Source organism: Leopardus geoffroyi, chromosome D2 (genome assembly GCF_018350155.1).
Source record: "Leopardus geoffroyi isolate Oge1 chromosome D2, O.geoffroyi_Oge1_pat1.0, whole genome shotgun sequence".
NCBI lineage: Eukaryota > Metazoa > Chordata > Mammalia > Carnivora > Felidae > Leopardus > Leopardus geoffroyi.
In genome coordinates this window covers 8,200,450-8,215,717 of record NC_059334.1, presented here as the reverse complement: position 1 = coordinate 8,215,717, position 15,268 = coordinate 8,200,450, and the positions used below count along the sequence as shown (strand labels likewise).

The window sequence follows — 15,268 nt, the reverse complement described above, 5'->3', positions numbered from 1 at the left end:
CAGCCCCGCCAGCCTATGGTTTGTTCACTACGGAGTGAATCAACATTTAAAATACCATCTGTGCAAACTCACTCTAGGCTCCCTCTTGGCTTATCACGGATGTCTGGCTCCCAGAATTTTCGCCCAGAATTTTGTTTCTGGTCCCATTTCTCGATTGGTTTCCTTCTTCCTCTTTAGTAAGCACACCTTGTAACCTTCCTTTGGGGTCCACACTGACAAAGTGAGAGTCCTGGAGTTAACCTTTCTAAAGATGACCTTTGCGTTTTGATTTTTTTTTGCATATATACCTTGCACACACACGCCCTCCAGACACCAACACATGGGCTTTTTATTTATTTCACTTATTAAAAATTTTTTTTAATTTTTAAATTTTAAAGCTGGCTTTAAATTGAAGCTGGCTCCAGGCTCTGAGCTGTCAGCACAGAGCCCAACGCGGAGCTTGAACTCATGAGACATGAGATCATGACCTGAACGGAAGTCAGATGCTTAAATGACTGAGCTACCCAGGTGCCCCAACAAGTGGGATTTTTATTTTTTTTTTTTATTTTTTTTTTAACGTTTATTTATTTTTGCGACAGAGAGAGACAGAGCATGAACGGGGGAGGGGCAGAGAGAGAGGGAGACACAGAATCGGAAACAGGCTCCAGGCTCTGAGCCATCAGCCCAGAGCCTGACGCGGGGCTCGAACTCACGGACCGTGAGATCGTGACCTGGCTGAAGTCGGACGCCTAACCGACTGCGCCACCCAGGCGCCCCAACAAGTGGGATTTTTAAAACGAACATCAGTGCAATGAATAAGGACAATTTCTTCAGAGCCTGGGTAGAGGAAGATACGTTTGTTTCTTTCTTGAGTATTCCACTGGGTGTATTTGCACAGTAAGGGAAAAATCAAAGGGTGTTGGTCCATATAAATGAACAAAGCAGGGGCACCTGGGTAGCTCGCTTCGTTGAGCATCTGACTCTTGGTTTCAGCTCAGGTCATGATCTTGTGGTTTGTGAGATCAAGCCCCACATGGGGCTCTGCGCTGACAGCACGGAGCCTGCTTGGGATTCTCTCTCTCCCTCTCTCTGCCCCTCCCCTGCTTGTGCTCTCTCTCTCTGTCTCCCTCAAAATAAATACACATTAAAAAAATAGATAAATGAACAAAGTACACACTTCATCAGTACGTATCTCTTTACCTGAAGGCCCAGAATTCGCGTGATTTGGGTGAAAATTTCAAGTGTTTTCTGGACCAGGTGTTTCCCCGGCTGTTCCCCAGCCACACGTCATAACCGATATCTGCCAGAAGGAAAGCCAAGCTGTTGTTCGGAAGGTTGCAAATCCAGTTACTGGCAGACGCAATTAACCCGTGTTGCAAATACACGACAGGCTTTGGAGCTGCAAGACACGGGCGACAAGAATTTCATGTCTGAACCCTCTGAGCATCTATAGGAAAATTCTGTTCCTGACTTCCTCTGATATAGGACAGAGGTTAAGGGATGAAATGTGGCACGGGGTAAACCTGGGTTCTAGTCTTTTATGAACTACTTACTTGGGCAAGTTATTTATCCTCTCGTGTCTGGTTTTCCTCCTTGTAACATTTTGATTTAAATAATATATTGTGTTGTTCCATAGGTGCTGGAGTCAGGCTGTTCTTGCTTAGAATCTATTCCTCCCAGCACTAACCCCTTTGTGCCTCAGTTAACTGATCTGTATAATGGGCAACAGTAACAAATGCTATCTCATAGTAGAGTCACAGGAATTAAATTAGGATAAAAATACATAAGAGACTGTCCAACACAATAAATCATTTCCCCTATTATTATTATTATTATTTCTACGAATAACATTTTATTTCTCAAGGAACCTCTGATTAGAAAACTAAATTTTTCTCAAAATAATAACACAAACAATAAACACGCCAATTTTGAATATTGACGAATGCCAGGCACTCGGCTAGATTTTACACACAACCGCATCGTTTCATTTACATCGTCGGGAAGCAAAACGCAAAGACGTTCAGTGAAATGTTATGTGACGTAAAGTTGTTAACTTGATATAAAAGTCCTGCTCACAATGTGGAATTGGAGCAGCTTGACTGAGGAGAAAAGAAAAGGAGGAGGTAGGGAGGTGGTGTTGAGACACAGACAGTAGAGAGAGAAGGGACTACCACGTTCCTGGCTTTTACAAATGGTTTGTGGTCCTGTGTTGGTACCCACGACCCCCTGAGCTCACTGTGGGGCTAGCCCAGCTTCCCGAGATCGGACAGGCTACACTGGGAGATACTCTGGAAGAGGCTCTGGCCACCACGACCCAAGGAACCGAAGTCTATGTCCATTCAATCGAACTTTCCAGGGAATGGAAAGAAGAGGTGTTACTAATTCTCCTAAATCATTGCCAAAGAGCAGTCAGAGGCCGTAGGCCCTCTCTGATCGGAGCCCCCACAGCTTCTCATCGTACAGACAGCCGTCCAGCTCATGCGTCTTGGCAGCTACCTTGCCTGGCAGAACTGAAATCGAGTTTGGGCAAACAGGGTTCTCACGAGTGTTTACAAAGGTCATGGAGTTTTCTGGGGGCTGGCGGTTGGTTCTATAAGGTCAACAACATCTCCCTCTGGTTTTGAAAATCTAGATTTTCTCTTCACATGATTAAGGATTGTGGTACCGGGAGGTTTTGTTATACAACACCCCAAAGTATCAAAGGAGCTAAGAAATGAGAGAAGAAAGCAAATAGTGGCTTTGCAAGTGACTTCCTCTTTCCTCTACAGGGATCCATCTTGATCGTAGGGAACTAGAAATGGCTGTTTAATTAAGTTTAAGTATAGTACGAATAGGGTCAGACTTGCTTCAAAATTTTTTTAATATGTATTTATTTTTGAGAGAGCGAGAGACACAGAGCAGCAGGGGAGGGGCAGAGAGAGAAAAGGAGACACAGAATCGGAAGCAGGTTCCAGGCTCTGAGCTGTCGGCACAGAGCCCGACGCAGGGCTTGAACGCACAGACCGTGAGATCATGACCTGAGTTGAAGTCAGATGCTTAACTGACTCAGCCACCCAGGAGCCCCGGGTCAGATTTACTTCAAAAATGAAGTCCCAAGGCCTTAGGAAGAGAACTAATTACAAGTGAAGTAAGTTGAAAAGCTATCATAGTAGCTGAAGCAAAAGATGATGATCATGTCCAAGCTGAGAGGAGTTTTTGGAGGAGAGAGAAATTTAGAGGCAAAATTGATAGATCTTGGTGATTGGCTGGATATAGGAAACGAGGGAGAAAAAAGTGTCAAGGTGACTCTTAGGGTTCTGGTTTTTAAGCCTGAAGAGAGGGTATCTCTAGAATACCCTGTGTGTGTGTGTGTGTGTGTGTGTGTGTGTGTGTGTGCGTGTGTGTGTGTGTGTGTGTGTTTTGGAAGGAAGACAAAATGGTGGAGAAAAAAAAGAGACTACATAAACAGTATACAATTGACTTTTGAACACCATAGGTTTGAACCTTGTTGGGTCCCCTTATATGTGGATGTTTTTTTGAGAAATACAGTACAATACTAGAAATGCATTTTCTATTCCCTAAGATTTTTCTAACAACATTTTCCTCTCTCTACCCTACTTCATTATAATAATACAATATATAATATGTATAACATACAAAATATATGTTAATTGACTGTCTATGTTCTTGATAAGGCTTCCGGTCAACATTAGATTATTAGTAGTGAAGTTTTGGGGGAGTCAAAAGTTATATGTGAGCGTTCAGCTGCTTGGAATGGGGGTAATAGTGTCCCTCACCCCCCTGTTGTTTTAGCCAACTGTATATCTAACTGCTTTCAAAAGTCCCAAGGATTATACAAGTGAAATGGAGTCTAGCGGTGGAGGTGATGAGTTTCTTCTGGAACAGGCCAGACTATTTCAGAACAAAGGCTACCCTGGTACTGTGAGCAGACCTAGGAATCTCTGCTTTAGGCATGATTCCTTCCAAAACAAAATAAATCCTACTTTTTCTTGGGCATCCTCTTCCATGGGGAATCCTGTAAATTCCGAGGACATAACCATCCTTGGTCACAACGTCATACTCTTCATAAGGATAACCCCAGTAGGAAATAATCTGGCTCTGAAAAGAGGGGAGGAAAATAGACACATTCATGATGTCATGTCTCGATAAACTGCAATGTGGTACTTTAAGTTATACAACTACTGTTCCATGACGTCCTGGGACAGAATGCAGCAGGAAAATCAGGATAACTTGAGGAGGGTTTTAGGAAGAGGTTGCATACAGAAGCATGGGAAGGCGAGGTAGGGTGACCGTATATCCTGGTTTGCCTGGCTTGGTATTATGAATGCAGCCAGGGTTCACTCTCAAAATGTTTGCAAACGAATTATATGGTCATCTGATGAGGGAAACCATGGGGGATTGCGTGGTACCCTGTGGCCAGTTACGAGTGAGTTGTTCCCAACCACCCATGAGGGGAGGTGGGAGAAAGTGGTCACCAGGCGCAGAGTGAGACAGAGAGAAAAGGGCATGTGGAGAGGGAGTATGGCCTTTAGCAGAAGGGCACAGCCCGCTTAGGGTGACCTCATGGAGGAATCCAGGGCAATCAATCATCTGATCTCACCCTCCTTCCGCCTTCTGCTCTCCTGCTCAAGATCTCAGTTGGCTGAACTGAACCGAAAACCAAAGTCAAGGGAACTTGTTGCCTCAGTTCTGACAGGTCAGCTTCTTGGGCAGAGAGAAAGGTGTGAAGAAGACAGAGCGGACCCAGATAAAAGAAACGTCCCACAGAGACACACACGCAGGAGGGGAAGGGCCGTTTACCGGTCATCTTCCGCACAGCGCAGGTCTTTGAGATGGGATTATACCCATTTTACAACTGAAAAAAGTGTCAGCAAGATGAGCGATCTACCTGAAACTGTACTCTAGGAAAAGCTAAGGGCAAAATGCAAGTCTGCGTAAGTTGAGCTCCACAGCTCACGCCTTTACCACAGGATTCTGCATTTGCCCGTGCAACGTGCACCAGAGGTGTGCATATATTATGGGACTATTTAAAACAGTGGTTCTGAGCCTAGATTCTAGAGACAAACTGTACGGCATCGAATTCCCGCTCTTTCTCTTGTTAGCCAGGCAACTTTGGGCAAGTTATTTAACCTTCTTGTCCCTCGTTTCCCTCAACTGTGAAATGAAAATAATACTAGTGTTTTTTCACAGATTTGTTCTCAGGGTTATACATAAAATATCTAGAACAATGCCTGGCACGACATAAGTGCTCTATAGATGTTTGTAATTCTTGTTATCTTTATAGAATAATTAAGAACCAGAAAGCACCCGGGCCAGGAAGGACGAGAATGTGTGCGAATATGACAGGAAGAGGGAAATTGTGATACGAGGACATATAGCCATGGACTGTGAGTTCAGCCATGTAGGAGGTTAGGGGCACCTGCTGAATAGTGTGGAGAGAGGAACACACAGGAGACAATAATTAGAAACTTTGACAATTTCATTCTTCTGAAAGTTCTAACACAAACTTGGCACTGGTGAGGACATCAATGGTGCATAAGGTAGACAAGCTGTGGAGCATCCCATTGGAATGAAGCCCTAACGGGGGACATTGTCAGTCATTTGCCTCTTTTTCTTTTTCTCTCTTCCTTCTGTCCTTCCTTCCCTCCTTCCTCCCTTCTTTCCTTCCTTCCTTCACTCCTTCCTTCCTTCCTTCCTTCCTTCCTTCCTTCCTTCTTTCCTCCTCCCTCCCTCCCTCTCTTCCTTCCTTCCTTTCTTCCCTCCCTCCCTCTCTTCCTTCCTTCCTTCTTTCCTCTCTCCCTCCCTCCCTCCCTCTCTTCCTTCCTTCCTTTCTTCCCTTCCTCCCTCTCTTCCTTCCTTCCTTTCTTCCCTCCCTCCCTCTCTTCCTTCCTTCCTTTATTCCCTCACTCCCTCTCTTCCTTCCTTCCTTCTTTCCTCTCTCCCTCCCTCCCTCTCTTCCTTCCTTCCCTCCTTCCCTCCTTCCTTCCTTCCTTCCTTCCTTCCTTCCTTCCTTCCTTCCTTCTTTCCTTCCTTTCCTCCCTCCCTCCTTTCTTTCCCTCCTTCCCCTTTTCTTTCTTTCTTTCTTTCTTTCTTTCTTTCTTTCTTTCTTTCTTATATTCTTTGACTAGCACACTATTCCATTCCACTTTTGATATAAATTTAATATAAATTTCTGATATAAATACATTTTGATATAAAGGTCATCAGTATGAACTCTTGAGACTGCTCTTCAGGAAACCACCATCAGATGGTAGCTCAAGCCACCAGGAAACGGAATATTACTGGCCCAACTTGGCTTGGGTCTTTCAAAGCTTAGATTAGCAACTTTCAGCTACTGGCTAACCACACCAGGGAAAGGGGAGGAAACACAGATTTAGTCGATGTAGAACTGGTTGTAGACAAGCACATCGATTATATCTGAATTATTGTATATAAAATGATGATAAATTAATACTTCTTTATCTTAATGTTTTCTTCTTAATGAATGACTTACAATATTCATAGTAGCCTCAGGATTTGTGATGCCTCCTTTCTTGTGATAACCATGTATAGGTCCAAGAAGAAGCATCCAGTAGGCTGCTGCTAAAAGCTGCCACATTGTGGGGGGTCTTCCTGGGAAAGAAAATATTAACATATGTGTCATCAAACAGAATTCTGAAAGTGAACTTTGCTAGAATCCTTGTATAATACTACTGCGGGAGAGCATGGGAACATGCTTCTAGGTTACACTTTACTAGGCAATAAACTTAATATTCAAGACTCATTCCATGAAAAATCAGAAAGTATAAATTTTTACTAAGAAAGAAGGAAGGAAAGAAGGAAAAAAAGAAAGGAAGGAAGTCAACTTCAAGTAAGTCTCCAATAGACAGCTGAACAAAAGAAGGGAATGTAGAATTTGCAGAAAGAGAAACATAATGGCCAATATATTAATAAAGCACACTTAATATCTCTAGTTATCAGATAACGTAATTCCTTTTCTTCTGATCAGGGGAGTGAGTGCTGGCATAATCTTTATGGAGAGAAATTTATTAGCATGTCTTGCAAATTTAAAAATATTCATCGGGGCGCCTGAGTGGCTCGGTCGGTTAGGCGTCCGACTTCGGCTCAGGTCCTGATATCACAGTCCGTGAGTTCGAGCCCCGCGTCGGGCTCTGTGCTGACAGCTCAGAGCCTGGAGCCTGTTTCGGATTCTGCGTCTCCCTCTCTCTGACCCTCCCCTGTTCATGCTCTGTCTCTCTCTGTCTCGGAAATAAATAAACGTTAAAAAAAATTTAAAAATATTCATGCCTTATCGCTTCTCGGCCTTTTGGCTAAGATCTGTTCTTTTCAGTGTAATATCTGATGCATCTTTTATCTGAGGACAATACATTAAATAGATTTTTGGAACTAGAAGAGGGAATAGGAGCTTGCTCCGTTCCCTCCGTGCATCAACCTAGTATTGCTGTAAGTCCAGGAACGGTGCACCCCCTTGGGGGAACAAAAAGAAAATTCGTATCTTTCGCTCAGTAATTCTGTCTCCAGCAGTCTAGCCAAAGGAAAAACAATGTATGTGTAATCATAAAAAAAGTATATTATAAAATCGTTCCTGATTATATATCTTAATATAGTGAAATTTACCACATAAGAGATCGATAAAATAAATTATGGGTGAGAAAGAATGGAATTGTTCAGCCACCAAGTATGTTTATAAGTGTTAATGTGAAATTTCTTTTATATAATATTGAGAGAAAAGCGATGTGAATTGTGCATATATTTTGAAGCCCAGTGAGAAAACAAATTATAAAGAGGAAAAAAAAAAAAGAAAGAAAAAGAGAAACGCCTCATGATTGACCCCAAGACCTGACCTTTACTGCCCACCTGCATGTACCTGTCTATATTTGTCCACACTTTCCTAAAGTTCTTTTTTTAAGAACTTACTTCTAAGCTTATATCTTAACTCAGGAAAAACCCATGATGGGCACAGCATCCCATGATGGAAACAGAAACGACCCCTCAAGCAATAATGACTGCCGGAGGGAGAGCTGTGGTGGCCCAGACCACCCAGACCAGTTTGAACTCAACCCCTGACTCCAGACCGTGCTGTGACCAGCTGTTAACCTCTACCTCATTATAATACTAAAATCTCCACCCAAGGAGGAGCAGAAGCCTCATTTACATAACATACAACCTGTGTATAAGCATGTTTCCTTAAGGTGCGGGTACGACCTTATGCCTACCTCCATATTGGATGACGAGGCTCCTCTCTCTAAATATTCATCCTAACCCTACATGAAAGGAGCCCATCCCATTGGGGATTCCCGGCTTTGGAAGTTATTCCCCGTGATCTCCTTATTTGCTGCCCATAAAGTTTATTTTGTGCGACCACATAGACCAGTCTCTACCTATGACTCACCGAGGAGTGAAGTCATGTGAGTTCAGTTACATAAGCACCAAATTTTAATTACGGTTATATTTAGATGGTGACTATTTGGGTGATCACTTTCTCATTTCCTAGGACTTTCCATGCTTTGTAATTTTTTAATTTTATTTTTATTTTTTGAGAGAGAGAGAGAGAGCACGTGCACGCACACATCTGTGCATGAGCAGGGGAGGGGCAGAGAGGGAGGAAGAGAGAGCATCTCAAGCAGGCTCCCCGCTCAGCTGGAGCCCAACACGGGGCTCAATCTCACGACCCTAAGATCATGACCTGAGCTGAAATCAAGAGTCGGATGCTCAGTCAACTGAGCCATCCAGGCTGGATGGAAATTCTGGAGACTATGGGGAGAAAGAGGATTATAGTCCTCATTTGGCTTTGAAACCACCGAAGTTTATTTTTGTAACTAAAAAAAATTTTTTTTTTATTTTAGAGAGAGAGAGAGAGCACACGAGCAGAGGAGAGGGGCAGAGGGAGAGAAAGAGAATCTTAAGCAGGCTCCACACTCAGCACAGAGCCTGACATGGGGCTGGATCCCACGACAACGAGATCATCGCCTGAGCTGAAATCAAGACTCTGACGCTTAACTGACTGATCACCCAGCTGCCCTGAAACCACTTAAGTTTACAAGCAACAAAATGAAGACAGATGGTAAATCGCAGCTGGTAGGAAATGGGAGGATTTTTCAGAAGAGGCCTTCGGTATTGTTATAGAAAATTCCATGAATCTCTCTCTTGGATTCATCAAGATCATAATCTCTGTTGAGTATATGTATGAACATAATTAATGTATAGTATAATTAATACGATTAATGTAGTAAATATGTACTTTTATATCAACATAGCACATTTGATTGTAATTAATATTGATTAATAGAACTTAACTCTGGTTGATCACAATGGTGGTGTTAACACCACCAACAGCAACAACGATCACTATCGCAACTATTGAGAGCCAATTATGTGCCAAGTTAGGTGTCAGACATATATGATCTCATTTCATTCTCAAAAATTATCCCAAGGGATAAGAAATATCATCTCCACTTTATTTCAAATGAAATTGCGTCTCAGAGAGGTCATGTGCCTGAGCTCAAACAGAGTGATGACGGCAGAATCTGACTCTTGTTGCCAGACCGTGAAGGAAATTTGCCGACCATTTTGTGCCCTTGACCAACTGGTGGATGCGGAAAAGGTTTACAGGGCCCTCTGGCTGCTAAGTGCCTGATTAGTATAGGCATCATGATTACCATTAAAAAAAAACCCGCCCCAAACCCCACAGTGATAACTCTTAGAATCCACCCCAGCCAAAGTGAATGAGACTCTGTGGGGGTGTCCAGGGATCTGCATTTTCAGACTCCAAGTGATTCATATGTCTTCCAGCGAGTGAGAAACAGCTAGGTGGCTGGGTTCCTTGCGGACAGAAGTGTTTTGCTTCTCATTTCTGTCTCTCCGGAGCTAGCACGGAGGGTCTCACAAACCGTGAGATTACAGCATGGAGGTTCTTATGAAGGCTTGTCAAATAAATAAATGGGTGAAAGACTGAATGAGTGCACGACTTAATCTTAAAGATGACCCCATGCTGACTCACTATTTCGTCCGCCAGCGAGCCCTCTTGCTCAGGTGTAGACACAACAGGGAGAACCAGAAACGGAGCTCCACACACGCTCTAACTAGAACCCTACTAGTTAGAACCTACTAGTTAGAACCTCTAACTAGAGTACTTACTCTTTGTCGCACTTCCCTGAGGCATTGACCAAGACGTTTTGCAAGAACATTCCAACCAGCAGACCAGAAAAGCCCTGATGGCAATAGCGAAAGGCCTAGAAGACCACCCCCACAGGTGCCCTTCCCAGCCTGTGGCTATGCCCCCTCATCCAAGACGGAGCACCCTGCCTCCTCTCCTGCACGTACCCCTCCCCCTGTCCCCAAACTCTCCCATGAAACCCTAAGTGTCCTTGCCACAGAGAGGTGGGTTGTTAAGACAGGAGCCTGTCACCTCCCCCAGCTGCCGCCTCTCCCCCCCCCCCCGCCCCAAATTAATCCTTTTCTCTCTTCCAAACCCTTGTCGGGCTTCTCTTGAGCCGAGTTTATCTGAGTTTGTTGGGCAACAGTGCTGGCAGGCCAGCCCCGAACTCTGTTCTCTACTCGTCGGGATCCCTGGGCACCCCCGGAGGGAAGCTGGCCTTCGGAGCTCCAGGGCTTACCTGCTTGTTCCCCGAGTCCGCTGCTGTGATCATGGATCAGTAGCAATTCCTACCCGCCCCCACCCCCCATCCCTTCATGGGTCCTCTCTGACAGGTAGGCTTTGAGAATTGATTACACCCTTAACTCAGGATTTATCTTATGGGAAATCATTAGGGAGTTTTTTGTCTTTAACGGTCTTTTGTCTCAAAGCATTTACAATTTAGATGCCGGTTTCTGCAGAGTGGTTGGCATTTGAGGCCTCCGAGTTACAATCCTTGCAAGTGAATCTGATGGCCACGCTGGAGAGCCGAGGTGGGGGGGGGGGGGGAGGAGTAGCGGGGGAGGGGGCCTGTGCAGAGGAGGAGCGCTAGGTGGCTTCGCCGGGGTGCAGCTGGTAGAAAGAGCTGGAGTCTTCCCAAGGGATGGCGCAAGAATGTACCGGTCATGACAGGCTGTGCTTTGCAGCCGTGACATACAGCCCCTTTGGCCGCTTTGTTTCATACCTCTGTGCAATGGGTCTGGGTTTGGAAGGGCGACGTGTCCCGACAAGAGGAGCCTGCGTGTTCCATCCTGTGGCAGGTTCTAACCCAACAGCCTTTCTTCAGGCACCCCTCCCCAGGCCTCTGCTTACCTGGCCTTTCCAGGGGTGCCCTGCTCGGCCCTATCTGAGCCTCGTAGTATTAGCTATCGCTGTCGGGTGAGTCTGCCCGACTTAGACACCTCTCCTTCGCGACACTCCAAGAGTCCTCGTATTTCTCTGACATGTTTCCATGACAGCATCTTACGTTGACATCCTCCTGATTCACAGCGGTGCCCAGAGATGTTAGGACTAAGAGCGCAGACACGATAAGTACCAGGGGTGCTCAGTCCTTAAAGGTGAGATCCTGGGGCCTCAAGTCGCCAGACTTGGTCAACGCAGGTTATGCGTATTTTAGATTTATTTATATAGAGAGATTATATATTAGACATATATATATATAATCTATCTATCTATCTATCTATCTATCTATAATCTATATATATAATCTATCTATATATATAATCTATCTATATATAATCTATCTATCTATATAATCTATCCATATTTATAATCTATCTATATAATCTATCTATATATATAATCTATCTATATAATCTATCCATATATATAATCTATCTATATATAATCTATCTATATATAATCTATCTATATATAATCTATCTATATATAATCTCTATATATATAATCTATGTAGATTATATTGAGTTATCAGTCTAAATCAGCATTTCACACTGCTTTTTCTAGTAAACATGATTCCCGAAAGATGCTACTTGTAAGAGCTCAGGGGAAAGCATGTGTTAGACTGTATATATTATACACACATAGGTATGCACATATATAGCTTATATCATATATATAAATTACATATGATCATATGTTTATCATCCCTGGTTCTTGCCCATGAAACGACAAAAGCCACGCAGTACATCATGCAAATACGCCTCCTCATCTTTCTAAATGTCCCCTGGAGTGAAAAATACTGCTGTCGTTATAAACACATGTATATCCAAATGCTATATGATGATGTGCTCAGAGCGTCTTGGTTGACAATATTATAATTAAGGATCAGTGTAGTTCTGCCATTCTGATCCTGTTTGACTATAATCTACTTTTCTGCAGTTCCGTTTGCTTGTGAAATTTTATTCATTGACTAACACCCATTAAACATACTGTGGCCCAAATTTTCTAAGGAACGCTCTTGGGAAATGCTGCTTTATTACATATATATACATGTATATATATTCTTTTTTTCTATTCTCTACACCAAAAAAAAAAAAAAATCTGTGTAATTAAGTGAAGACTAAAAGGACACAAGTAGCCAAAAACTGGAACGTCATCTGTGAAGGTTTTCTGCAGGCAGATGTCCTCCGCGGTGCTGAGACCCTGCTATGCACTTACCCAAGTTCGCTTGGAAAAAGGCGATCAGGAACGGGACTGCTTGAAGGACTGTCCTCTGCTGCTCAAAACTCTTTCTCTCCTGGTTGTTTTCTGTCTCCCCCTCCAGCTAGTGCAGGCAGGGAGACGCAGGCTGTTAACTTCCTAGAGAACATTGTCCTGCTGCCTTTTCTGTCTCACACTGAGTTTCACTATTTTATATCACGTTCATGTGGATCATCGGGAGGCAGTTCTCAGGATGCATTTTGCACTGACAAGATACAGTGACGATCGCATCAAGGATACCAATTTCTCAACCCAAAAATGAGAGAAATAAATAGAAACTTTCATTCTACTTTTGTCATTGCTTCAGAATAGTTGCTGTCAGGCTTATTAAGCAGACGTTCAACCAGGGCTGATGTCGATGGCTTGGACAGCACTCTCAGTGAATCCACACCCCAATTTTTCACTCTGTTGCAAAAATGGGGTGAGAATTGGCCAGAATATGAAGGTACAGAGACTCCATCGTTAGCTTTATTCATTGAGCAGACTGGGATTCATCAGAGCCATACACAGAAACTGGCCTTCCTGGGTTTTCAAAGCTTGCTTAGAAAATATTTGCAATTGAGTGAATAAAAAATATTACATGTCAAGATTAGTAATATGTGATATAATTATGTTAATTTATCATGTAGCATATAATTATGTCTATTCACTTATATTAGGAAAGAGGAAAGTTAACAATCAATGACACAAACTTCTACCTTATTGAAGGAAAATTAAGCCTGTAGTAAATAGAAGAAAAAAAGTAATAAAGATAAGAGGAAATAATCAATAAAGTAAAAAACAGAAGATTAGAGAAAAGTAACAAATCCCAAAGTTGGTCCTTTGAAAAGATTTATAAAATTGATAAGCACTGGGAAAAAATAGAGTTATATAAAGCAGCAGAATAAGAAATTAAAGAATGAATATCATGAATGATATTACAAATAATAAAATTATAATAAGGGAATACGATGAAAACTACAAGCTAATACATTTGATAAATTAGATTAACTGGACAAATTCCTTGAGAAACACAACTTTAACAATTTCTGTTTCAAGAAGTAGAAGATTTGATGAACTGTATTCTATTAAAGAAATTAAATTTGGGGGCCCTGGGTGGCTCAGTTGGCTAAGCATCTGACTCTTAGTTTCAGCTCAGGTCATGGTCTCACAGTTCATGGGTTCAAGCCCCGCATTGGGCTCTGTGCTAACAGTGCAGAGCCTACTTGAGATCCTCTCTTTCCCTCTCTCTCTCTGCCCCTTCCCCGCTCATGCTTGTGCCTACTCTCTCAAAAATAAATACAAACAAAAATCTCACTTCTGAGTATCATGACTAGTAATATTAGTCTTATTTGTTAAAAATGATTTTTGTTTGAGTTGAGGCAAGTTATACTTCAGTCCTTAAAAAGACTTATGAATAATATGGGGTGCCTGGGTGGCTCAGTCGGTTAAGCATCTGACTTCTGCTCAGGTCATGATCTCACGGTTTGTAGGTTCGAGCCCCTGCATCGGGTTCTGTGCTGATGGCTCAGAGCCTGGAGCCTGCTTCCGATTCTGTGTCTCCCTCTCTCTCTGCCCCTCCCTCGTTCACACCCCGTCTCTCTCTCTAAAAAATAAATAAGCATGAAAAAAGTAAAAAAAAAAAAAAAGATTTATGAATAATAAACAAAGGAAACCCTCATTGTTTCCTTAGTGAATATCCTATTTAAAATTTAAGGAAAAAATTATGACAATTAGGCCTCCCCCCAAAAAAAATGGAAAAGGAAGAACACTTCCCAAATCATTTTATGAGGCCAAAATAAATTTACATCACATTTTAAAGTGATCTAGATAGCCAAAATGTACTGGCAAAAGACGTGAAGTTGGATGACTGACACGACTTGATTTCAAGGTGTACGAGCTGCGGCAATCAGCACTATGGGGCAGTGTCATATGATAAATGCCTAGTGCAATGGGACACGACAATTGTTGCACAAATATAGACACACACAGAGTCAACTGATTTTGGACAAAGCTTCGAAGGTAATCCAATGGAAGAAAATCATATTTGCAAAAACAGTGCTAGGAGGGTACATAAGAGAGAGAGAAAAAAATCTCAGTCCCTAACTCACACCGTTGGCAAAAGTTAAAAGTAAATTATTAGCCTGACCATAAAAGCAAAAACTGTCAAGCTGAAACAAAAACAAAGGAAATCTTCATGACCTGAGGGTAGGCAAAGATATCTTAGGACATAAAAAGCATGAAACACAAAAATGATGGATTGGATCTCATTGAAATTGAAAACCGTACTGCTGAAAAGACAACACTAAGAAATCCAAAAGTCAAGCCATAGACTTTGAGAAAATATTTATTTGTTTTTAATATTTATTTATTTTTGAGAGAGAAAGAGACACAGAGCGTAAACAGGGGAGGGGCAGAGAGAGAGGGAGACACAGAATCCGAAGCAGGCTCCAGGCTCCGAGCTGTCAGCACAAGAGCCCAACGCGGGGCTTGGGCCCACGAAACGCGAGATCATGACCTGAGCCGAAGTCAGACGCTCAACTGATTGAGCCACTCAGACGCCTCGAGAAAATATTTGTAAAACAAAAATCTGACAAAGAAATTTTATTCAGAATATATAAAGATCTCTTGCAATTCAATAAGAGGTCGAAGAGCTGCTAATAAAATGGACAAAGACTTTGAACAAAAGAAGGTATATAAGTGACTAGTAAGTACTATAGTCCATAGTCTTAT

General features: G+C 42.6%; 1 protein-coding gene and 1 pseudogene across 7 annotated transcripts in view; one reads left to right on the top strand and one right to left on the bottom strand.

The window, feature by feature from the left end:
- The window catches only part of LIPK (lipase family member K), a 49,312-nt gene that overhangs the window by 18,823 nt on the left and 15,221 nt on the right, over positions 1-15,268 (bottom strand). For 2 of the 7 annotated variants that reach the window (XM_045439468.1, XM_045439472.1), the window contains 3 exons: positions 6,473-6,591; positions 3,963-4,077; positions 1,180-1,378 (listed from right to left, as the gene is read on the bottom strand). In XM_045439468.1, coding sequence (XP_045295424.1) covers positions 1,180-1,378; positions 3,963-4,077; positions 6,473-6,577 — 419 coding nt within the window. In that variant the 5' untranslated portion in view covers positions 6,578-6,591. Of the gene's footprint in view, positions 1-1,179; positions 1,379-3,962; positions 4,078-6,472; positions 6,726-12,514; positions 13,156-15,268 lie in introns of those variants that run through there. The other 5 variants (XM_045439467.1, XM_045439473.1, XM_045439469.1 and 2 more) reach the window with 4 other exon arrangements.
- Positions 7,270-7,448, top strand: LOC123577613 (annotated as a pseudogene).